At 43.2% G+C, this 26,167-nt stretch overlaps 3 protein-coding genes across 4 annotated transcripts in view; 1 reads left to right on the top strand and 2 right to left on the bottom strand.

Moving 5' to 3' along the window:
- The first annotated feature begins 856 nt into the window (after positions 1 to 856).
- Positions 857 to 11,036, top strand: iqub (IQ motif and ubiquitin domain containing). The gene is made up of 14 exons (XM_034551919.1): positions 857 to 1,197; positions 2,436 to 2,546; positions 2,632 to 2,742; positions 3,242 to 3,376; positions 3,989 to 4,156; positions 4,818 to 4,993; positions 6,911 to 7,069; positions 7,560 to 7,770; positions 7,846 to 8,021; positions 8,826 to 8,996; positions 9,133 to 9,309; positions 9,408 to 9,656; positions 9,774 to 9,959; positions 10,781 to 11,036. Exons 1-14 carry the CDS (start codon positions 1,116 to 1,118, stop codon positions 10,937 to 10,939), a joined length of 2,271 nt encoding a protein of 756 aa, XP_034407810.1. The 5' UTR covers positions 857 to 1,115; the 3' UTR covers positions 10,940 to 11,036.
- A 1,355-nt stretch (positions 11,037 to 12,391) lies between these two features.
- LOC117743939 (ras-related protein ORAB-1-like) lies at positions 12,392 to 21,640 on the bottom strand. The gene is made up of 6 exons (XM_034551922.1): positions 21,215 to 21,640; positions 17,798 to 17,870; positions 17,363 to 17,458; positions 16,644 to 16,739; positions 15,267 to 15,398; positions 12,392 to 13,866 (listed from the first exon to the last, which is right to left on the bottom strand). The coding sequence occupies exons 1-6, from the start codon at positions 21,226 to 21,228 to the stop codon at positions 13,666 to 13,668; spliced, it is 612 nt and encodes a 203-aa protein (XP_034407813.1). The 5' UTR covers positions 21,229 to 21,640; the 3' UTR covers positions 12,392 to 13,665.
- An 868-nt stretch (positions 21,641 to 22,508) lies between these two features.
- The window catches only part of cep68 (centrosomal protein 68), a 12,218-nt gene continuing 8,559 nt past the window's right edge, over positions 22,509 to 26,167 (bottom strand). Inside the window, exons 6-9 of one of the 2 annotated variants that reach the window (XM_034551920.1) lie at positions 25,733 to 25,920; positions 25,459 to 25,581; positions 24,251 to 24,347; positions 22,509 to 24,134 (exon numbers count right to left, since the gene is read on the bottom strand). In XM_034551920.1, coding sequence (XP_034407811.1) covers positions 23,980 to 24,134; positions 24,251 to 24,347; positions 25,459 to 25,581; positions 25,733 to 25,920 — 563 coding nt within the window. In that variant the 3' untranslated portion in view covers positions 22,509 to 23,979. The remainder of the gene's footprint in view (positions 24,135 to 24,250; positions 24,348 to 25,458; positions 25,582 to 25,732; positions 25,921 to 26,167) is intronic. The other variant, XM_034551921.1, reaches the window with a different exon arrangement.

Raw genomic sequence — 26,167 nt, 5'->3', positions numbered from 1 at the left:
TGTCTGCCTTAATGAGGTTTTGATGTCTTAAAGACATTAAAACCTGGATGACCTGCAACTTCCTGATGTTTTACTCGGCCCAGAGCATTCTTAATTGGTAAGGCACCATCATACCTAAAGGAGCTTCATATTACCACACTAGAGAGCTTATAGAACCATATTACTCCACTAGAGAGCTTATGGTACTATATTAACCCATAGTGAGTTTATGGTACCATATTACCCCACTGCGCTCACTGAATGCAGGGCTTATTCATAGTCTTAAAAGTAGGAACGATAAAGAATTAACTAAGAAATATTGTAAAATAAAATAGATAAATAAAATATAAAATAAAATAAACCAAGCCACATTTTCTAAATCTTGGGGAGCTAGATCTTAATGTTTTTAAAGGGATTTTATAATAATAATAATAATAATAATAATAATAATAATACATTTATTTATATAGCACCTTTAACTCTAACCCTAACCCTAACCCTTTATATGATCGGTCATGACGGATCCGTCCCTTACCTGTGAGGAATGTACATAAGTATGTTTTGATATTTTATGAATCTGTAACTGTAATGTGTTTTGTTTTTATGTCTTTCAACAATGTTGTCATGCTTGTTGTCTTGTCCAGGACACTCTTGAATTATGCTCAATGAAACTCTCCTTGTTAATGAAGGTAAACAAAAAAATTGTCATGTCCTAATGTTTTAATTTTTTTAATTAAAAACTTAAAATTAACAAAATGCATCACATAAAAAAAGTCCTCCAATCTTCCTTCTTGTGACCAAAAACACGTCTTTAAAAGAAAAAGACAATCTTGAAACAGAGTGACGTTTCTGGTTGCTGCAGCAACGGGTAAACTCTGGCGTTGCCTGGTAACCGAGCTAACAGTTAGAAGGACAGTGTTAGCTCCGCTTTGCTAATCACAAACAAATAAATAAAAAGGACAATATAAACAGAACCTGGATTTTATAAGAAGTTTAAACGAGTGATGGCGAACCGGTTCTCACCGGGTCACCTGCTGGTTTCACTCTGACTCCGCGTTCCGGACGATTTAACGTTATAGCTTGTTTGTGGACTTTAAAGCTAACGAGCTAACAAGCTAACGAGCTAACCTAACGTTATGTCAGAGCAACGAGGAAACCAAGAGCAGGAGAGGAAAGAAGACGAGGAGACAAACACAGGGGAGTCCATTTTGACCACAGGTGAGTCTTGACCACATGTGAATCCACTTTGACCACAGTTGAGTCCACTTTGACCACAGTTCAGTCCACTTTGACCACACGTGAATCCACTATGACCACAGTTGAGTCCACTTTGACCACATGTGAATCCACTTTGACCACATGTGAATCCACTTTGACCACAGTTGAGTCCACTTTGACCACATGTGAATCCACTTTGACCACAGTTGAGTCCACTTTGACCACACGTGAATCCACTATGACCACAGTTGAGTCCACTTTGACCACAGTTGAGTCCACTTTGACCACAGTTGAGTCCACTTTGACCACATGTGAATCCACTTTGACCACAGTTGAGTCCACTTTGACCACATGTGAATCCACTTTGATCACAGGTAAGTCCACTTTGACTTAAAGACTCACGTATGTGGTCCTTTGAAATTGTATTAAATTAGCATACAAACACTACCCTTTTTTAATATTTAAATTCTCCAATTGTGAAATAATTTTAACATCTCATTCAAATTGCATCAGTACAATTGCAGACATCTTAATTGTTTGATTCATGTGTTTATTGGGATATTAAAAAGTTGATGTTTGCCATAAGTCTGCACTGTTTGTTGATGACAAGAGTCATTTTTTTATGAATAGTCAGATGTGCCTTCAATGTGATAGTTAAGTATTTAAAGAGGAAAACATGTCCCCTGTGACTTCTTCTTTTATTATATATTCTGTCAAGCTCATTTTAAACTAACTAACGATTATTTTCATTATGGATTCATCCGCATTGGATTCATTAACATTTTTACCAACTAAAAAACACACACACTAATATTAGCTTATTTATGACTTAAATAAAGTTACAATGCAGTAAAGTTGGCATGTTTGTTAACTTTTCAGGAGCACAAAACCAAGTTCAACTGCTGCAACAGCTTAGTTATAATTTGTTTATATGTAATTAAACAGGTCTTACCTTTGGGAAAACAGCAGCCCCTTGTGCCCCAAGTGGCGCAAAATGCTATGTTAGTGTAATAATTGAAAAACAAAGACCTCAAAATGAGTAAAATTCATCAATTTCCTGCATCTTTGACTTTCCTGATACAATATAAATAAAGTCTATCAAACAAACATTTCTTGAATTCAGCTCAATGTAAATTCAAAACTGTACCTAGTCTTTTTTTATTGCGTAAAGGTTACTATTATTTATTTAGTAGATAATTAATTAACACGAATCACAGTTTCTACACTGTATCTTTCAGATGTGCCGGAGGCCGCAGAAGAAGCTGAAGCTCAGGCCGATCCGCAGGATGAAACCGAGCCGCTAAGAGAGCCTCAGAAAACTGGAGGTGTTGTAAACTCTACGGCTACAGGTGAGACTCAAGGTCTAGTGCGGCTTCACCTGCGGTTTCGATGTGTTTTTTTAACGTGAACATCTGGACCTCCTGGACTGAACAGACGTGCTGGAGACGGTGGACGGAGTTGAAACTCAGGCCGATCTGCCCGATGACGCCGAGCGGCTCGGAGAGCCTCAGAGAAGAGATGATGTCGGAAACTGTACGGCGACGGGTGAGACTCTGATTTACAGATAAAATATATATTCGGGAACTGGACCCTGAACCATCTCAGATGTCTTGAATCTGCAATGACTCATCACCAAAAGTAAAAACAACATTTAGAACCAACGACATAATAGATGAAAGAAGGTGGGTGGACATCGACAGTGATGAAGTTTCAAGTCTCTGCAGGAGGATTTTCACAGAAATAAGAACAAGTGGAAGTCAATAAATCGATCTGAAAAGAAAAATAGAAGAAAAAAAAGAAGAAGTGTGTGCAGTAAAGTACCGAAGATGTGCTATTTCTGGGTAACGTGACACGGGAACCACACAACGATCAATATCCAGAATGTGGAAATAGTTAATGCTTTTATTAATGTTTAATGAAAAAGGAAAAATAGCTAACATTTAACTTGTAACATTTAGTGGTGAAGTTAAAACGTAAACAGTTGAACAGATCTGAGCGGTAAACTCCCCCCCCTGTGACAGATTGTGTGTGCGTGTGGTTGCAGTAAAGGTGATGCTGGTGCCAGGGGGTCATGTGATGACGGTGGCCTTCGCCATCGGCCTCAGCATCCAGGAGCTGAAGCGCCACCTCGCCAGCGAGCTCAGGGTTCCTGCCGAGGTGCTGCAGATCTCTCTGGACGGTATGTCAACACACACACACACACACACACACACTGTTATCTCACAGTGTTGTAGACCAGGGGTTCCAATAGCAGCCCACCTGTCTCCCTAACGGCCGACTTAAAGGCTCCCTGTAGAGTTCTAGACCTCCGGTAACAATATGGAGCTGTTGTGCTAAAAGGTTTCACACGGTGGTGCTAATGAGACAAGAGGAGTTTGGACAAAATCAACCCTAAATTTAGGGTTTATTGTATTAGCTCTGAGTAAAAGTACCAAAGTATTAGCACCAAAATATACTTAAAGTAACAAAAGCATCAAAGCATTTTAAATGCAGAATGGCTCAAATCAAAATGATACATATATTGTATAATTTATTACGTTTATCTATGTTGTCACTTTTATTGTGGCAGCTGGTAAAGGTGAAGCTAATTAAAATATCTTGATATACTCCTGGATTACTTAAAATAAGACAATATATCATAATTTAGTAGTTGATTTATATTTTTGTATTAATAATCTGCAAAATAAATAAAATCATCAATTCAATATTTGCCAGTAAAAGTACAAAATAACATACACTTGACGTCTACTACTTGAGTATACATGTACTACTACTAAATGGTGTTTTTCAGGCAGGGTGGTGGAGGAGCAGCGGACTCTGATGGAGCTCGGCGTGCGGCCTCAAGGCTCCACCCGAATGGAGATGAGCTCCAACGACGCGGCCGCCCACCCGCTCCGCCCGCTCCGCCTCCCGGAGCAGGACAACATGCCGGACGTCATCACCGTCCGAGTCCAGACAGGTGAGGACACCTTCTGTTCGCCGTAACGATGGGTTTCGTCTCACATCAGCTCATATCTTCTATTATCTTATCGCATTTTTAAGATTTTCTTTCTGTTGTGTAAATATTTTTTTTAAAGATTGTGAGTTTTGATTTCTAATAAGATTAGTTTTTTTTATAATGGCGACTTGCAATGATGCATTAATAACAACATCATATATATATATATATATATATATATATATATATATATATATGTGTATGTATATATATATATATATATATATATATATATATATATATATATATATAATCTCTGTTGGTTAAAAGGATCCTTCCGTTATTAATTATTAATTCATCCATTCACTATCAGTTGGGAATTTTTTTTTGTATCTTATATTTATATGTATGAATTAACTAGTAAGTTCTTTTTTTTATGAATTGTTTAGAAAATAAACACGGTCAAATTCTATAATTATCCTGGTGTCACTTCAGACTCCATAGCACAGAATGACAAAGAAAATGAGGAACATAAAATACAAATGAGAAATACACAAATAAAACGATGATTGTGCGATGAATATAAACTTAAACTAAACTCCCAAATTATTTACCACCACTCCACAGGCCTGACAATAAAAGAAAGATTATTTCCTGTAAATTGACTCCGTCTGACCTCCAGATGAGGGCGTGTTCCAGGAGGTGGTGGTGGAAATTGAGCGCCCCCCCCAGCAGAAGGCCTTCCTGGGCGGCTACAGACACCAGCTGACGGGGGCGGAGTACCACCACGCCGCCGTCCAGACCCGGCCCAAGAGGAGACCCGACAGAGGACCGGTGGTCTTCAGCCGCGACACACAGGTAAAGAAATAAATCAAAATGGAGCTTCAATACAAAGTGTCAGATTTCAGGAGGTGATACGTTTGGTTTTTTGCATAGCTCACCGTTTTGAGTTCAAATCAACAGATATGTATTTCCCATCACTTTTCAGACTGAGCTCTTATTCCATCTCTTACATTTTGTCAGTTGAAATGAACGAGTGCAAGTTACTAAGTTTCTCAGAAGCTGACGGAATAATAATATTCTCTGCTGCTGTTGAATTGTAGTGTGTTACATTGAGAGGTGATTTCTAACTACAATTATTTACATTTTTTTTACTTTAAGTCAAAAAATAACTGAATTGCATCTAGGACTCTCAAACATACCCTCCATAAAGTATCGCCGTGCTGATGTAATGTTAACATGTATGACCCACTCACCTTCACCCTTCTGTACACATCTGCCCTGACACACTCACACGCACACACACACACACACACACACACACACACACACACACACGCACACACGTCAGAACACATTTTATTCCCCATTTTTGTTTCTAATAAATACAAATATCCCTGAAGCTGCAGAAAGAAAAGGCTCAAAAAGTGAAAACTTATTTTTAGCGGTGAAGGGTCAACAGCGCAGTGACCTCTGACCCTTTGTTCCTGTACGAGAGCAAAAAGCTGGAGCTGACGATGCTTTTCAAAGAACGTTCCTGTCTTAAGTCCTCGACACACACACACACACACACACACACAACTCTATGTCTAAGTTAGTGCTTCCATTCACGAGTTCTTACTTAATACTAACCAGTGATTTACAAAATCAGTTTGCACCATTTATATAGACTTCTATACAACCAGAGGAGTCGCCCCCTGGTGGTCAATAGAGATAATGCAGCTTTAACACATGAAGCATAGACTTCTATACAACCGGAGGAGTCGCCCCCTGGTGGCCAGTAGAGAGAATGCAGCTTTAACACATGAAGCATAGACTTCTATACAACCGGAGGAGTCGCCCCCTGGTGGCCAGTAGAGAGAATGCAGCTTTAACACATGTAGCATAGACTTCTATACAACCGGAGGAGTCGCCCCCTGGTGGCCAGTAGAGAGAATGCAGCTTTAACACATGAAGCATAGACTTCTATACAACCGGAGGAGTCGCCCCCTGGTGGCCAGTAGAGAGAATGCAGCTTTAACACATGACGCATAGACTTCTATACAACCGGAGGAGTCGCCCCCTGGTGGCCAGTAGAGAGAATGCAGCTTTAACACATGAAGCATAGACTTCTATACAACCAGAGGAGTCGCCCCCTGGTGGCCAGTAGAGAGAATGCAGCTTTAACACATGACGCATAGACTTCTATACAACCGGAGGAGTGTCAGTCTGTTGGTTACTCGTCATGTCGTATGATGTTGGAACAGTGGCACTTATATAATCAACACATGTAAAATATGCCTACTGTGCTTTTGGACTCTCTGAAATGGTCCCAGACTAAGATAGATAAATCCTGAATCTTTAATAGATACAAAACTTTGAGCTTTCTTTTATCCGCGCTGGTGCTCCAGAAAGGAAGTGCAGAACACAAGAGTGTTTTTTTGTTTTTAAATACATTCATATACACATCAATATTTGTTGTTTTATTTGGCATATCTATTCGTAGCGCATCTTTCCCACTGGACCAATAAAACAAACAGAAAGCCATGCTGGTCTGTTTTAAACAGGTTTTCCCACGTTTAAAAAAACCTGCATATTCACGCCAACGTTGGGGTCTAAGGGAACAAACGGATGATCTCCCTGACCATCTCATATGCGCTTGTATTTCCTCTAATGTGTTTGAATATTGTCCGTCTGTGGGCAGGGTGGTGATCCCCCTCAGAATCACAAAACATATTTGACATTTTCCCAGTATTATTATCTTTACAATTCTATCCGTGTCTCTCTGTGTGTCAGACAGCAGACCTGAAGTCTCGGGTCCAGCAGTGTCCGGTCCACGTCTCCACCCAGGTGGCCACCATCGGCTGCCACGTCTCCTGCGTGAGCGACAAGCTGGTCGCTGCACGCGGCGGCTACGTCACCGCCGCCGAGCACCATGACACGAGGCTGAGAGCGGTGGGCGAGCGCGTGATGTCTTGTTATTAATATATGTTACTATAGAAGCGTGTATGTGGAACGTTTGTCCAAAACCCCAGGACTGAGCCAGCGTTACTGCACTTGCGGTTCCTTTGCCTCGAAGTCAATGTGTTTTTGGTTAGACGCCTGAAACGAGGTCTGTGGTTCACACAAGCTTATTAGATTTTTTAGAAAGAATTCTAAGACATGAAATAAGTTTGAAAAAAAACAAAAAACTTATTTTTGAAGCTTTCACGTGTCTTAAAAAAAGTAAAAACTGAATGTCGTCATGACAAACACTATTGCGCCTTTTTATTTGCGCTTCAAAAATAGAAGTGCACATTTTTTAATCATGTAGATTTTAAATATCTTGCTCTGGAACAAAGTTTTGTGGAGATGGACAGACTTTCTTGCCAATCTTTCCTACTGGAGCGAGAGAAAAATGAAATACTGTAATAAAATTAGAGTTGGCATTCTCTTGTCCACCCAGGTGATCTGTCTGCAGTCGTTCGCTCGGCGCTGGCTGGCCCGGCAGGAGGTGGACCGGCTGCGGAGGGACCGGGACCGGCGGCTGGCCTGGCTGGAGCTGCAGGAGAGGAGGTGGGCGGAGGAGAAGGAGGAGCAGCTGAAAGACCGCCGCCGCCGCTGGATGAACCCGCAGAGGAGGGAGGACTTCAACCTGCTGTACCACGCTCTAGAGAGTAGGCTGAGGCGGTGTGTGTGTGTGTGTGAGGAGGTCACACTCTCCAGCCAGCTAACTGCGAGTGTGTTTTCAGAGTGGAGATGTGAGGAGGAGCAGCGGATCGACTCGTCCCTGCGAGGAGCTGAGAGGAAGGCCGCTCTCTGCTCGCTGCTGGAGCAGGAGACGCAGTTCATCGCCCGCATCGGGCGCCATCGCATCGCCGCCCGGAACGACAACTACGAGCAAAGTGTCTTGAGCTTCCTGGACAAGGTCAGAGGTCACTGCTCGACCTCCACTCCCGGCTCTCTCAACCCACACCAAAAGTGTTTTTATGTTCGATGAGATATGCACTTTTAAACAGCCTCTGTGTTGGATTGTGGGTCAATAGTAACAATTAAAATATCAAATGTCAGAGTTTAGTAGTGCTCGTATGTTGTAGTCTGAGGTAGTCGTATTGGGGCAGTAGTTGTATGAGGAGGTGTAGTTGTATTAGAAGTAGTAGTAATAGTAATAATGATAATAATAAATTTATTTATATAGCACCTTTAAAAACAGAGTTTACAAAGTGCTCTACATAGAAGCAAGGTAAAAACATAACATCAATACAAGTAAACATTTCAGAAAATACATGAGGCAATGAACACAATAGAGGAATATAAAATAACAAATACAAAATAAAGCAGAACAGACAAACTAAAATAGGGGAAACAAAGAACTGCATAAAAGGACGACATCACTTAAAAGTAGTTCTATAAAAATGGGTTTTAAGAAGTGATTTAAAAGAAGCTACTGATTCTGCTAGTCTTATCCCCTCAGGTAGGTCGGTCCACCTGATGTAGGTCGTTTCCATTTCCATACTTCTCCTCCATAATGGTAGTATGGAGGAGGAGAAGTACTAAGAGTAGCAGTAATGAATGTTGTGGTAGCAGGAGTAGTTCAGGGGGCGGAGTAATAGTAGTTGCATAGTAGTAGTACCACAAGTAGTAGTAGTAGTAGGATTGTTGATAGTAACACTTGCATTAGTAATAACAACAGCACTAGCAGTAGTACTAACAGTGTGGTGGTGTGTTTCAGTCTGCGGCTCCTCATCAGTGGCGAGCGGCGGACGGTCGGCTGATCGAGATGGACAATGAACACACCATCAGAGCCAGAGAGCTGAGAGATCTGTACAGCGACATCAGCCGGGCCGCTGTCAGCCAGGAGGAGCGACTCCACGCCCTCCTGGCAGTCAAACACACCGCCAAGGTACCTCACACACACACACACACACACACACACACACACACACACACACACACTGGATGTATAATATAATGTTCGTACGTCACAATACTACAATTCGTGAAGTGTATCTGTTATTGTTTTTATCCTCACTGGACAGGAGCACGCGTGTCAGCTGACCCGGGACGTCGTAGATTTGATTGACAGGGAGGTGGACCTGATGACTCGGGGGGTTAAGGCAGCCAGTCTGGAGGGGCTAAGGAAGAGGATCTCCACTCTGTTCCTCCAGTACATCAAGACACCAGCGTTTAACCCTGAGGTGGCCAAGCTGCTGAAGGTGAGCCCAGAGCCCCGCGAGGATCATAAACGCTTTACACCCTTTTTAGCAATAAAATGCCCCTAAATATCTCCTTAAAATGTCAAAACCCGCCCCAGGTTCCCCAGAATCCCTCTCAGCTGAAGAACGACATGTTCCTCTGCCGCGGCTGTCGTCGCTACCTGCTCTCCTCCGACTTCAGCCCGTCCGCCAGCACCCGTCTGAGCGGTCGGTGCCGCGCCTGCACCGCCCTCGACAACGTAGCGAGGTCCCGGGACGACTTCTCCCACTACGAGAGCATCCTGAAGAAGCTGAGAGCCGGCGAGCAGCGGCTCAACGGGGAGGCCAAGATTCCCTTCCTTTTGCAGGTTGACCCGCTTTCACTTCCTGTGTTTGTCATTTTGGATTGATCCCGCTCTCTTGTGCTGGGATTCCTTCTGGTTCCTGACCTGTGTGTGTGTGTGTGTGTGTGTGTGTCCTCTCAGGTGGAGGACTTGCGGTACCTGCTCGAGGTGGTCTGGGCGTCCCGCTCGGCCCTCCAAGCCAGCAGCGACCTCTACAACCTGGTGTTCGTCCGCTGGGAGCGTCGGACGGACTGGAGCCCCTGGAACTGCATCCTGCTGTCCAAGGAAGAGACTTCAGCTCACCTGGAGGTGGAAGACGTCCACAAGGTCGGTCAATGTCCCCCCCCCCCCACACACACACACACACACACACACACTTTTACTTGCATTTTTTTTTTTTACGTGAGGAATCTGAGGCTACATCCCCACGACAATGTTTAAAATTTTTTTCAAAACGCACAACATTTGGTTAGATTTACACCGACATGTGCAGGAGGCAAGTTATTGTGGATGTAGTTTGTGGGCCACAGTGCTGAAAGAACCCCCCCTGGAGCAGGCGTCAGGAAGTATCGCAATGGAATAACGCACAAACGTCAAGTTATACTCGACAGCATCAATAGTTCCTTGTATAGTTCCTCGGTTCAGTTAATAACTGCTGGAAAGATGGCCGCTAGGCTCCGATTCCTCTGATGGAAACACAGGAGAAGTTTCAGGGGCCATAACGTTTCTGACAAGGTACACGGGCCATAAGAAAGTATCTGACAAGGTACAGGGGCCATAAGAAAGTATCTGGCAAGGTACAGGGGCCATAAGAAAAGTTTCTGACAAGGTACAGGGGCCATAAGAAAGTATCTGACAAGGTACAGGGACCATAAGAACGGTTTCCGCTCTCACGTTTTGAACTATTTTAACCTGAAACTGATGCCAAAGGAACTGAACAACATTCTTCTTTATTTGCAGATATTCTATTTTAATACAACTTGGTTGAGTTTTATTAAAATAGCTCAGTTGATAGCTGAGATCTGGTGACACATCGTCACAGTAAAATATCACATATTTAACCCTTTGTTTCGTCTTCAGCGAAGTAAAGCACCTGTTTCAGACTCTTGACGCTGTTCCATTTAAAAACCTCCCGTCTGTGTGTTCAGGTGTACGAGGCCACCTTCATCCGCAGGATCGAACACAAACACATGCTGGCTCGGCGCCACTTCAGCCAGATCCCCGTCATGGTCGAGTACCTGGACCCTCCGCCGTCCGTGGCGACAGGCCAGCGCCCCGCCGACGCCCCGCCGGCCTCGGCTCATTAAGAAACACACTGCGGGGTTTTCTTCATTTTCTTCTGTCTACCGTTTCTTCCCTCGCTCATGTTGTCTGTCCATTAAAAAAAAAAAAAGTTTTACTCCTGGTTTTGACTCATTAAATTAATTTATGTTCAGGTGCTTTTATTTTGAAAGTAGGATGTAGTGACACAGAGACCAGGGTCCTGCTTCCTGCTTTTTTTGTAATGCTGCATTGAGACTTAAACAAACACAAACATAGAAATAGTTGTTGTTTTCCAACCCAATTTATTCCCTTTTCTTTCAAAATATGACTTGTTTTTCCTTTTACTGTCACTCGTCATACTTTCTTTCCGATAGTGTGGTTTTATTTCTATAAATTAGTGGAGTTCTACTGTATGTGCAGCTCCGGGGAACTTCAGTGGGCTTTTCTCATTTCTCAGTTTGTACATCCTCGATTCCTTTCCTCGCCTCCTCTCCCTCACACCTGAGATGCGAGCGGAGGAGGCGAGGAGAGAAGGAGGCACAAGGCCGTCACAGAGTTTGTGTTTTCCATCTGCGTGTCACGGCTCTTTCATATCGAAAAAAGGTGCTAATAATAATTTCACTTTTACTTCTAATGGACACTTGGTGTCGGGAAGTGTTTTCTTTTTAAATTATCTAATTTTAAGCCGACGTGAAGAGTGGTTCGAAAAAGGAAAAATGTCTTTAAAGTTTTTATTGAAATGTTTATCAAGAGAGAACGGAATTTGGTGTTTTGTGACCTTGTTGGGCTACATTTTGTATTCAGGGAAAAAGCACGAGTTTGGTTGCACACACACACACACCTTACTAGCTGAAAATAAATATAAATATACATATATATAAATATATTTATAAATACATAATTATATATTTATATAAATATATAACAAATAAATATAAACACATTTATAAATAAATATAAATAAACATAAAATCGCTGCTGAAACATTTAGTTTTTCATGAGATTAAGAAAGTACTCCATCTAGTCCTTTTCAAAGTACTTGTAACACAACTATCATCCTAGTCCTGTTTGGCAAGAGGTATCTGCTTTAAATACACTATTCAGCAAAAATGTTACTTTCCGTTGGACTAAAAGTACTCTCCAAATGCAGGAAATTATTCTTGCAAGCACTGGGTGACCCACACTGGTTTCAAAGGCTTCTGGGAAGTGTGATCGCATGTGGGTCAGCGTGTTTGGCTTCAGTGACGTGTGCCATTGAGCAATGGGAGGTTTTTTTAGAGAAGTGCCGGCTCCTAAGTTTCCTCTTTCCTGACGTGGATCCAGGCCGCTCATTCAGTTGGTCGCGACTTGCGTTGGGTAGAATCCGGGGCCACACACTCGCAGTTTAGGTTAATGAGTGCATCACACACACACACAGTGTTGTGACCTGACCTTCACATACAGCTGTACAATAGCGCATTGTTCTGACATTGTTATTCAAACACTAGTCCCCGTGGTTTCCTTTCAAACTGAGTTCAGTCGCCTTTATTATGAAAACAAGAGAACATTGTATTTTATATATGCAATTCTTTACCGAGATGACAAACACACAGACCCTTTAACTTGGCAGTAGATACGCCAAAACAAATGGAGAATAAATAATTCAAACAGGTTTTTTTTTTCTTCCTTTTCTCTCTCGCGACACATCTCACCCAAGAATCGCAGACAGGCCCCGCCCATTTCATACAGTCTGGTAGTACAATATTTATTTTTTTGTTCAAGTGTTACAATTTTGAGCAACAAACATAGTTGTCTTGCAGACACAAATGAAATGCAGAGATAAAGAGTTAAGACGAGCCCAATGAAGCATTGAACACTACAGAACTGACAAATCGTGTGCGTGTGCGCACACACACACACTTGTTGCACTTTAGATGCTAAACAGTGAGACACTGCTGTGCGGCGGTTGGTGAGGAATAAAAAAACAAAAGACACACCTTCAAATGGGGACAGTCTGACAGACGCATGCCAACACGAACCGCGACGTAAATCACTGAAAGGAAAAGAGAAACTGAAAAAAAAGGAAAGAAAAAAACGGTCCACGCGGACAGAAACCTTAATGAAACCGATTCATTTACCTGTTGGAATGCAGAGAAACACACACACACACACACACACACACACACACACACACACACACACACACACACACACACACACACACACACACACACACACACACACACACACACACACACACACACACACACACACACACACACACACACACACACACACACACACACACACACACACACACACACACACACACACACACACACACACACACACACACACACACACACACACACACACACACACACACACACACACACACACACACACACACACACACACACACACACACACACACACAAAACCTGCTTTCAGAGGGCCAGATAAAAGAGTAGTCTCTGAGAGGTCTCAGATGGCAGGGGGACGGGGGGACGATCGCCTATCTGCAGAACTAGCCATCGATAAACGGGACAGTATGACAAGAAGGATGCTTTATTTGTTTTTGGTAGTGCGGCTATACTATGTACAGTACAAATGCGGGCAACTTCATCTTGTTCTTCGCGGAGATGTGGGAGCCACGTTGTCCCCTGTCCTGTCGAACTGTGTGGCGGTGGAGTTTGAAAGGGGGGGTGTAGCGGGCCACGGTCGACGGGCCTGCAGAGTGAGAGGGCGCGGGGGGCAGTGGAGGGGGATGAAGCGGAAGTGGTTTCATCTCTCAGCAGCATCCCCCTGACGAGGGCTTGACACTGGTGCCGGGGGTCAGCTTCATGCTGGGCTTCTCCCCTCCGCCGGCCGTGGCCCCGGGGCCCATCCTCTTCTTGATCTCGGCAGCCATGGTCATGAAGGCCTGCTCCACGTTGGTGGCGTTCTTGGCGCTGGTTTCCAAAAAGGGGATGGCCAGAGAGTCTGCGAACTCCTGGAAAAACAATGGAGGAGGATAGAGCAATGGCAGTTTAGGCATCTTTCTTTTATTCATGTGTATCCCCCAGTTGTTAAAGTTCTTTAATTCAATGTTTTGTGAAAAGCTCAAATACTATGAAATGGTGGACTTTTTACAAACATTCTAAACATTGTGTCTGTCGAATGGGACATTTTGGCTTCGGTGAACACGATGTGCGGAAAAGGGACGTTAGATGTGGACCTTGGTAGAGTAGCTTTTATTGCCCAGTCCAACCAGAATCAGCGTATATCCAGGTTTTATTACAAGGGAAAACCTGCCAGATATAGGAAATAGACTGTTTTCCCAGTTTGCCGTGCTGCACTGACCTTTAGTGTTTATTCTTTTCCCGGTTGAACATCTTTTGTTTCTGTCAGGTTTGAATTAAGTGTTTTCTTTTTTGTTACGATGATCAAAGAGGTAAAATGGCTGTTGGCTGGAGCCTGGTGGCTTTGAGAGGAGCATATTCATTAATTGTGTGTGTGTGTGTGTGTGTGTGTGTGTGTGGCAGCTAAGGGCAGGCAGGTGTGTGGTTGCCAATAGAGGGAATGTGTCATATGAGCTCCTCTTTGTTTAGCAGCAGCTGAGGTAATAGGCCTTAAGTTAGCCACACCCTCTTCCCCGTACTTCCTCACTGCAGTCTAGAGGCTTTCTAAAAAATTTTTTTAAAAAAACTATCCATATCCCGCTGACACAAAGACACCAGATCTACTGTTAATATTCTTTTGATTGGCATGACACACTTAAATATAATAAAACAATGCTATATTCAAGCAAATACATTGAAAGTGTTTGTGTAAATATTCCCAGATGGTGATTATCCGTTTATTTATTGTACACTCATTCTTATTATTTTGGTCAAAAATATGATTTTGCATAGTCCCCTGACCAAAATAATAAGAATTTCTTAAAATATTAGCTACATTGTTAACATAAAAAAAACATGCAAATTATAAACAACGGATGAAATTACTATATTTTTTTCATAAAATGATCAACGTTTGGATTAAATTATAAATTTATAAAATGAAATAAAACAATCACTTTTAATGTTTTATTTACGGTAAAGATCACTTTAAATTTATTTATTTATTCTGGGCGGTCCACATTTGATTTTGGGATGGTAAAAAACTAATTTAAATCTTTTCTATTCACTTTAGTTATCGTGTTGTGGAGCAATGCAAGTACGACTTTGCTGCGACTCTGGGTCATAATAGGGAGGTTTTAGGGGTAACCCCCTTTTAGGCCAACTCATAGGTTGTCTTTGAACCATCTACTATGTGTCATACTAATTCAATGACAGCGACTCCCTTACCAAACAACAAACAAAAACAGCCCAAAGCATGAACATGTTTTTGTGAATACCCAGGTGGCCTTACCTTTGCCGTTGTGTAATCCACCACCTTCTTTGTCGTCAGGTCGCACTTGTTCCCAACCAAAAGCTTGTTGACATTTTCACTGGCATAGCGGTCGATCTCCTGTAGCCACTGTTTGACGTTGTTGAAGGACTCCTGAGACACGGGGAGGAGTTTAACGTCAGCGCTGCAATACATCTGCTGCAGGACACCAGCAGCTTCCACAGAGCCGGGGGCAACACTTTTTAATGCAATGTGATAAAAACAGCATGCGTGTTTCTTTGCTTACTAACGACTGACGTGGGTTGTCCTTGCTTAGAATTGCCAAGCTGGTAGCCCGGGGCAACACTAATGTCCTTTTGTTTGTCATTCTGGTTCCCCCTCCACTTATGAAACCATCTCTTTATTCTAAAATAAAAAACACAACTACTTCCCGTTGTGTCAGCGCATCAGTGGAGTTTTGGCACAGGCGGGTTCTAGTGCACACAGTGAGCTTCAGGAGCCAACACAAGGCTGCCTTTATGGGCCATGTTTAGCAGACACTGGGACAAAACCGTGTAGTGAAGTCAGACAGGTTCTAGACACTTCCTAAGGCACCGACCAGGTTCTAGACACTTCCTAAGGCTCAAACCAGGTTCTAGACACTTCTTAAGGCTCCAACCAGGTTCTAAACACTTCCTAAGGCACCAACCAGGTTCTAGACACTTCCTACGGCACCGACCAGGTTCTAGACACTTCTTAAGGCTCCAACCAGGTTCTAAACACTTCTTAAGGCTCCAACCAGGTTCTAAACACTTCCTACGGCACCGACCAGATTCTAGACACTTCCTACGGCACCGACCAGGTTCTAGACACTTCCTACGGCACCGACCAGGTTCTAAACACTTCCTAAGGCTCAAACCAGGTTCTAGACACTTCCTAAGGCTCCAACCATGAATAGGTCAAGTGCAACTAGACATTTTCATTGGTTGCACCAGTGTGCCTGACATTTAACAGGTCCATCTCGATCTGTGTGTTCCGTCATTTTTTTATCCCCACCGGCACAATGTGAAGCCATTTAGACGAGCAATCAAAAACAAGTCATCGAGTGAGAATCCATAGAAGAAAAAGGACCCATTTCCCCTCATCACAGAGCAGAAACGCAAGGATGTGAGTAAAGTGAATAGAAAGAACTGGCTTGTTCTTTTACACTCATTCATACCATTCTACAAGCAACGAGCAGACTCCTCCTTTGGGGAAGTGTTAAAATATCCAACAAATGGGTTCAAGGGAGACCCCAGCAACATGAGGAACGGCCCATCCCTCTGCATTTCAGTGTGTAGTTCAAACATGAGTGAATAAATGAACATGTTCCGTTGAGGTATTGCGGAGGAGTTATTGGTATAAAATGTGTGCACTGACCTGGTCTGTGACATCGTACACTACGATGATACCATGAGCACCTCTGTAGTAGCTGGATGTGATTGTACGAAACCTCTCCTGACCCGCCGTATCCCACTGTGAAAGGAAAAAGATGAATGTTGATGATGACTGGCGTTGACAGTCGACAGTGACAAAGACAACACAAATGTTCTCACCGACATATGTATTTTACCACTAATTGGACAAACAGAAAGTCAAGTATGTAATACTTTTATTCTTTAAAAAAAGGCTGTTGATATTTCATTATTTGTTTGGTCAACAAATCCACTGTAGTTTATTATGACTCAATCCCTCATACACTGTCCAGCTGCCACAAATACTCACTAATGCACCAAATGTGGAATAATCTGCCACTAAAAATAGTCCAACAAATGCATGATTTCCTCTTGCTTTTAGTTAGACGCTACAGTGATCAGCTGTTTAAAAAAAAAAAAAAGAAGCTCTTTTTAAAAATTGCAACTATATATTTGAGGGTCATTTTTTATCAGTAGGAACCATTGGCCTCGAAAGGAATTTGTTTTTAATAGGAAAAATCTAAAATAATAGCAGAATATATCAATTTCCCTTTAATGTTGCCAGTTGTACAGATGTCCCCACAGAGAGTAAAAGAAACTCCTCCCGTCCTGAAAAAACGGACTTTGAGTGAGCCATGGTTACTGAAGGACGCCTATATGAAGTTGAATCGATCGGTTACTTACAATTTGAAGTTTAATGGTCTTTCCATCTAGTTCTATGGTTCGTATTTTGAAGTCCACGCCAATAGTGCTAATGTAACTTTCTGTGTATGTGTCATCCTGCAGAGAGAAACAGTCAGTTAGTTGGCTCACACATCCGGTTCACTTCCTTCCTGCTTCAATACAAACAGACACACACACCACCAGTCACTGCTGGCACTGATGGGAAGCAGCCACAAGGCTGGCACGTGTCTCACAGGGAATGACTGAGTTACAGGTGACTGCTTCACATCCTGTTTGGTATATCTTAGCTTGTTGTTGAGTTAATGAGAAACCCAGTGAAGATAGCTAGGATTTACTGTTGTCCGGCCTTCAACAGACTGAATGAAATCACTGCGTAGTTAAAGCTTTAAAAAAAAAAAGGAGTTTAAAGAAAACGTACTGTTTGGGGAAACTTACTGCAAATCGGAGAAGAAGGCAAGACTTTCCAACACCAGAATCGCCAATCAGGAGCAGCTTGAATAAATAGTCACTGTGAGGGAAGGTAAAGAAAAGTAAATGTAGTTAGGGGATCTCCAGAAATAGTAGTGTCGCTTATGGAGGTGCATGTTGTACATGCTTTGGACATTCCAGATGCGTAATGGGACTCAATGCAACCTCCGTTAGCGTTGTTAGCCGCTAGAACCGGTATTTAGCCAAGCAGGACCGTGCTGCCCACCGACAGATCCTGCCGTTTACAACAAGGATTTGCTGTTCACTACATAAATTGGCAACTAGAAAGCTGATGGCATATTCTTTTTGACTGTATATTGGCCGATAACGATTGATCAAACGGGGCATCTTTAACGGCAAGCCTAGAAGGATAAAACACAGCGGTAGGGGGGGCGACACAAACCCAATGCACAGGTTGAGCGAACCGCAATGCGGACTTGGAGCAAACTGTACTAAGACAGCCTCCACAGGAGGTCCGGGTGTGGTTAGCTTTATAGGAGGTCTCAGCTCCTTTGGTGCTCACATATCGTACAAATATGCGCTTACCAAAGCGCTCTAAGCTCGTTTGGAGGGCTGAAAGAGACCAAGTGGGAAAACACCCTTAGTTTACCGATTATTTCAAGATTGTTATCAAGTAAAACCTTCCGACATTTATCTAAACATCCGATGCACAAATGTGATGGTTTTAGTCCCTAGAATTATGCAGTCTGCTGTGTGATGTGACCGACAGAAGCTCAGTTTCCATTCTCAAAGAGCACCGCATAGAGCAACATGCCTACTAAAAGGTAGGGCATTCGATTTCATTCAGCCAGTGAGTGACCCACCTTACCACCGTCAGGCGGGTCTAGACCACATGCAGCCAACATACAGGTCTAAACTACATGCTGCATCTCTCGTCATTACACCCAAATAAAACTAGGCAATATAATGATCATCTTTCACTTCCCCAATACACACACAACGCAATATTGCAGTAGGCAGCTATAAACCTCTTTGTTGACAAACTGTTAAGTTTCTTATTTTTTCTACTGAACCGCTGCAGCACCACGCTCCTAAAGCTGAAAGCATGCTACCGCCGCAGCACGCCATACGACAGCACGCCATACGACAGCACGCCACACGACAGCACGCCACACGACAGCACGCCACACGACAGCACGCCACACGACAGCACGCCACATGACGCTACTTGCACCAATAGAAAGCTCTACAGCTCCACAGTTTCCCATTGGCTCGAGTTCTGCAGCACGACAACAGAAGAATGCAGGACTTTAATCTCTTGAGCTAGGGTTCGCCAGGGAACGTTTTCTTTTTGCCATTATCTTTATAAAAAGGCGTGTTTGTGTGTCGTAAAGCTCGAACGCAACAACTAGCCTCACCCGGTCTCTCGGAAGTAGAGTTGCTACGGGAACAGAGAAGAAGAGCTGGTACGAGAGCTGGGATGTAATAGCAAGAAGCGAGAGGGATTCTTAATTTTTTTTAGGGCGGCGAAGCAGGAAATGTGGTGTATCCTGGTTACAAATACATTATTGGACCAGCAACTTACTCGTACATCTCATTTCACACAAAACAGCATATGTGATATTTGTAACAACCCCAAACGTCTAACAGTCAAACTAATAATGAGCATATCACTGTCACTTAATCTTGCAATTTGGTCTCTGTGTTCTTGTAGTAGCAAATTTCCCTTCTGGGGATCAATAAAAGTTATTGTTCTAAATCGAATTGTAGTAAAAATAGCTAAGTAGTAAAAGGGGCAGAGGGTAGTTGTTGATTTATTTAAGAGTAAAATGAACATGTTAACAGTGGGCTTTAAGTTATAAGTTAAAATATGTTGAGTGGAAGAGCCAGTGTTAGGTGTTGGGATTAGTTTTTGAGTTATTTGTTACCGTAACTGACTGGAGATTAGTAATATTCATACAATCATGTTCATCAGACCTGTTTTTCTGCAGTGCTGTGTAATTATTTCTTTTCCTAATATTATTTAAAGTTTAGTCAAGCGTTGAAAAGGCTTGAAGCTATGATGCACTACTGGGATTGAATGCATTTAGTAGCTACATAAAGACATGTTCGGCATATCGATTCATGTTGCAATTCATCTCATTAGAATTGTAACACTTGAAAAGGGCAGTTTATAAGTTTATACTGTATGCAATGTGACAGTGAACCATACAGAATATAAGGAACCTACTCCCAATGCATCCACTTGAGCAGGAAGATCCAAAATAAAGAAAGAACAAAATGAACTGTCTGTCTGTCATTTGAACTGGAAGTGTTGTATTCAACATATTGATCATTTGCCTAAAACATCCTCCTCCTTTTAATTGTTACTGAGTAAAAAGTAGATCATGGACCTTGCCTAGGACTACCTAGGCTACACCAAGCAGGTGAATCATTAATGCAAGATGGGGAATAGGGATTGAATAACACCATTTAGAGGAACATTACAATATAATAAAGGGCTATAGAGTATTTAGATTGATGAGTACTAGAGTAACAGCGCGTGAAACAAGGACAAACTGTACTCAAATGTGTTCTGCCCATGTCAACATGTGTGAATGCAAAACCAAAGGAGGGTGAGATTGCGCAATGCCGCCGTGTTGAAATCGAGGGCTTGTCGTGCAGCATGTGACCGACACATGACTGAGAGGCTGTTTCAGCACCAGACCATATGACTGAACACTGAGTCATGCCCAACACCAGGTAGTACAACCCATGGCTGTACCTGGAGCGTAAACGGATCAATACTATTAAGAAGAGGGCTGTCGTAATGACATACGCAGACTAAATTATAACCATGGAGGGCAGGATAACACGTTGTTTAACGGGAAATAAGGGAACCCTCGTAGTCGGGGCTCAAGATTCAATTAGCTACTTCTAGCTAGCTAACGTCGCTATGTGTAACGTAAAAATGACACGGTGACAATGACACAAAAACAGCAGACTAATTCAATGAAATAAAAACGACTATTTAAACAAAAAGGCAAAGATAGAGGATCGCGTTCCAGTTAACGTAAGGCGCCTTTGTCCTGTAACGTTTGAAGTTACGTTGCAGCCACTAAGGCTCCTCCGGCCGCCGGCCCGACAGCTGCCGTAAAAATGAGAATAAGCATGTAGAAAAATGAGCAATGTGTTGTTTCGTTTGCAATATATGTCGAAGTGCTTAACGCCGACACTCCACTGATATCACGGGACAAATTGCCACCGTGTCTCAGGCAGGCAGGTGGGCACAGGTGGACGAGAGGGCAAATGTCAGCTGGTGTTAGCCGCTAATTTAGTTCCGCTGCTAATTTCAAGTTATTCGTGCTAACTTACTTGTTAGCGCATAGCTCCCCTTAGCTAACTGTCAAATGTAACGCGGCGGTTCTTGAGTACGATACTTACTATTCGGGATTCATCGTCGACTCGTTGTATAGTCTGTCCCCTCTCGTCAAACGTCTCCTTCTCCCCTGTCTGCAGATGAGCAGCGGTGTTCAGGTGTGTCAACGGAAGCGCTGGCTAGCTCACACTGCTCCCAAAACCCACGACCGGCTACTTGTTTGTCGGTAAAAAAAAAATCCAAAATGGCTGCAACTCCAACCAGGAAACGGCTAACATGAGCCAGCTGGTCAGCCAAGTCCGGAATAACGCAACACAAATGTGTTGTGTAGTTTAATGAGTCTTTTCAAGTCAGACTGTTCTACAGCCGCAGACCTACAGGAATACACAGGTGATATCTAGCTAACCGTCTCTCTCTCTCTCTGACTGTGTGTGGTTACCGCAACAGCGAACTGTCAAGCCCTGGGAATGATTACGTCATTTAGTGAAACGTGGCAGAGAGGAGTCCGTGCCCCGTGTCAAACTGCATATCACGCACAACTTCCGGTGAAATATTTCAACATAAACCTTGACGAGGTGTATTTTGTACAATCCTCTTATGCTAGAAACCCCCCCCAAAAACGACGTCTTATTTCCGGTCCCATCCCAGTTGCATTTGAACGCACCAACTTTCTGTAGTTTACCACAGCTGTCATTTGTTATTGCCCCTTTTAGTCGCCAACAGTATTTATTAGTGACAATAAAATATGTCATGTAATCGCAAACGTTCCGATTCACGTGCGTGTCGTGAGGCTTGGTTGTGACGTCACCGTTAAAAAAAAAAAAAATGTTTTAGGACCGAGGCGTGAACAGGAAGCCAGGTAGCTCATGTCAGCACCTGTACACCTGTAGGCTGAGTCAGTAAAACTGTGTGTTTTTTTTGCAGCAATTACACATGTAAGGAGTCATTGTGTAACTTGTTTAAATGCAGTGTGATTTATGTACATTTACAATTTCAACAATCTTCGTAAAATGGCATTACATTGGGTGATGAGACTTGTCTAGGACTCAAAAGTCAAAAGTGTATGACTTGACTTGACAAAACAATAACTTGGTTCAACTGTCTCTGCTCCACGTCTTCCTGTCTGTGTGTGTGGGGGGTGGGGGGGGGTGGGGGGGGGGGGCACACGTCTCCAACCCGAACACCCCTCAAAAACCAAGACTCCATCTGGAAACTTCACCCAAAAAAAAAAAATTCACCCAAAACGGAGTCGACACCAAAGTCTTCTAAGTCGTAAGCTAGTTTGACCGGATTGGCCTGTCAGTTCAGCAACCTTTCCGGTTTCCTCCTGTCTTTACCAGATAGCACACAATACCACCATTTAAAAACACTGCTTTTATTTGTTTAGTTCCCCCAAATGAGACAAAACCTAAGCGGATACGAGTGAAAGAAAGCACACGGTGGATCCTTTTTCAATGCCGTGGGAACCACAAACTAACTTCCAATCTACATTTTTTTGTGCTGGAGGCAGAAACGTCAGGGAGTTCTAGCCGGAGGGGGAGCTGAGCCGTCAACATATTTGTTACCTTATAACAATGAAATTGGAATGAGTGGAAACGGCTCAAAAGGATATGTGTGTTATGTTCGACAGGTGGGAGGTGGCCACCTGTCCTGTTAAACCAGCTGATAAGAAAACATCAGAAAGTCATTGATACCTGAGATGCAGGCACAGAGCTGTCCTCAAATATTGATTGTCTGATTTCACAGAAAAGGGCCACCACGATAGTTATCCATTTTTTTGAAAACGCATTAGAAAGTGTTGAGATAAATGTTCAACCCTGCTAATGCGCCCCGCCCCCCCTACCTCCTTCTGTTTCATGGATTGTGGAAGTCTGGATCGTGGTCCATACCTACTACTCATTATTAATAATGTCTGTCATTCATTGAATGTGTTGTAACTCTGTAACATTGTTCATCTGGTCACATGACATCTATTGCATCTGTCCATCCGGGGAGAGGGATCCTCCTCTCTTGCTCTCCTGAAGGTTTCTTCCCTTTTTTCCCTGTGAAAGGGCTTTTTCTATTTCTTGAGTTTTTCCCTGATTAGATGTGAGGTCAAAGGTCAGGGATGTCGTATGTGTACAGATTGTAAAGCCCTCTGAGGCTAATCTGTAATTTTGGGCTATAAAAAAATAAACTGAATAGAAGTGGAGACTTGAGGATGTAAAATGACAGACATTTTGAAGACACTAGAGATGAATGGGGTAAGAACATTCACTAATAAATATCACCATGAAACTAGTGAATTGCTTCCATTAAGACGTTTGGTTTTTGTATTACAAGTTTTCTGAAATGTTGTATATGAATAGGCAAATGAGGAATCATCAAATGGTATCTTTTGGTGATTTTTTGGAGAAATCTTCAGATCAAATAGACAAAGTAGTCAAATAAACACCCATCATTCCACTAGTCGGAAAGAAGACTTGTTAAAAATTGACCACAGTTTTTCCCGTGTACATTAGAAGTGACATAATCAGCAATGGTGTCAATCATGAGTAAGCAAAAAGTATGATAGAACATTTGCCATGCATCATTATTCTCTGTGATCGGTTCAGTTTAGACACTAAACAGTTCTCCTACTGATTTCTCGTTAATGGAGAGCAAGAATCAAGCAGACGTTAGGCTGTACGTACCCGACCGGCACACATGGCCCGAACATGTTGAAAATAAAAAGACACATAAGTCAGCGCCTTGTATTATAAAAGTAGAAATGCTTGAATGAACGCAAGACAACGACAACGCAGTAAGTGAAATAAAACCCGTCACAGACGAGTCCTGCGAGCGGTCTCGTTCACAAAGTGGCCCCCCGGGCCCCCGCAGGGCCCTGCTCTCTGCTCGGTCGCACCGGGCCAGGCCGGGCGAGGCTGTCCATGGCGGACAGGATGGAGGAGAAGAAGTGTTCGGTGTGGGTCTCCCTCTCGATCAACAGCAGGGTGTCTCTTAAAACTGGAAAGACAAAAAAAAAAAAAAGAAAAGAAAAAAAGAGCACAGTGAGGAAAAAGAACAAACAGATGGAGGCGGCGGTTTTGTTCAGAACGACTCGAAGGAGTGAGCAGACTGACGTGGAGACGTGCGGTTGATGCAGCCGAGGAGAAGCCGCCCGGTGTGCAGAACGCTGGAGGTCAGGGGCTGGTGGCTGCTCTCTTCTCTCTGAAAACTCTGGCGAGGAGAAAGCGTGGTCACGTTACACCGTCGGCAGAACAGGATGCGCGTGTCGTTAACTCACTGTGTAGGGCTGGGTGAGGAAAACGCGCTTTCTTCATTACATTAGTTTGTTCCCTTAATGCAGATTTATTTAAACATGGGGGAACCCACTTAAAAAAGATGTTCAACGTCACGAACGCGATGGTTAGTTCCTTTTCATATCCGTTACTTGTACAAATCGCTTTTTAAAAACTCTCAAACCACAGTTGGTGATTGTTGGAAATGACTAACCAAGATGGTTTTGTTGAGCTGTCAATGGAGTCTTGTAGCGTTGAAGAGTGCATATAAAGGCCGTTTCTCACTAGTTGGTTTATTTTTAAATCAACCCCGGTTGTTGATTGAACAGCGACTACTGCAGAGTCATTTGTCCTGGGTAAAACCAATGCTGAAGTGTCTTAAACTTGCATTCTCTGTACTGACCAGCAGGGGGTCCCTCCTCCGGTTGCAAAAAGAAGTCTGATTGTGTGGAAGTTCAAGAAAAATACCATACTTCTCACTTGATTTATTAGCTGAGGAAACATTATAAACATGGAGTTCATTAATCTCTAGTTTCAAGTCTTCTTCAATACAGCGTGATGTTCATTTAGTAAATGATGGTCCTTTTAAAGACCATAAAGCAGGGTATGCTTTAGGAGGGGCTTACTGTGACTGACAGGTCGCTGCCGCTACCAGCACCGTCTCTACGTCTCTCCTCAGCATTCCAAATATGGGAACTTCAGTTCATTGGTTGCAACAACAAATAAAGATGGCCTAATACAAAATGTCGACGGCAAAAAAAAATCACCGAACTTGAGGCTTCAAAAAGCGGCAGTCCACAAATCAAAATGGGTGAATTCACGATGAGCACGTCCACTTCTTATGGAATGACACATTTGCCAGTCAAAGTTGCTGAATTTCATTAAAAGTGAAAAACAACACCTTGGCTGACTGCAATGCATCACAGACAAAATAAATACATAAGACATCTTTATATTTAACAAACCCACCGGTGAAATCATGCGGTAGAAACAGAAGCACATGTGCCTCCGCTCTGGAGTGCAACAGGGCCGAGAGGCTCCGCCCTCACCTGATACTCAGCCAGAGACGACTTCACGGCGTCTATGTCCACCGTGGGCGCAGCCAGCTGCTCCATCTTCTCCGACACCGCGTACAGCTGCTGGATGAGCTGCTCCAGGTGTGAGCCAAAGATCTGAGACACACACACACACACACACACACACACACACGCACACGCACACGCACACGCACACGCACACGCACACGCACACGCACACGCACACGTCATTTATACAATAGGCTGCAGTCACACTATCGTCCGGAAGGTCATAACGTGCCTCTACCTGGATGTGTTGCATCAGGGAGTCACTTTGCTCCCGGTCGTCCCGGCTGCCGGGTAGGGTGAGGCCGCACAGCTGCTCCGCCAAAACCTCCACCTCCCCGAAACTGAATGGACTCAGTCCCCCTCCTACAGGCTCCACACAGGCTCCAGAAGTCCTCCTCACTGTCTCGGAGTGCCTGTGATCAGCTGCTGATGGAGAAGATACAGATTTGGGGAATTTGTTTTAAACCCATTCGCCTGCACTACGTTGTTGGTGGAGGCAGAAACCTCAGAGACATATCTTCGCCAAACCAAATCAAAACTATCCACAAAAGCTTGATATGTTACAGTCAGAGGTGACAACTCAATATTTTTTTAATTTACTTTCATACTTTTAGCTTGTAGAAAGTCCTCTTTACAAATCGCTGGTGGTTTGTTTTGTATATGGAGAACAAAG

The sequence above is a fragment of the Cyclopterus lumpus genome, chromosome 15 (assembly GCF_009769545.1).
Source record: "Cyclopterus lumpus isolate fCycLum1 chromosome 15, fCycLum1.pri, whole genome shotgun sequence".
NCBI lineage: Eukaryota > Metazoa > Chordata > Actinopteri > Perciformes > Cyclopteridae > Cyclopterus > Cyclopterus lumpus.
The sequence above is the reverse complement of the archived record's forward strand: the minus strand, read 5'-3'. Positions and strand labels throughout refer to the sequence as shown.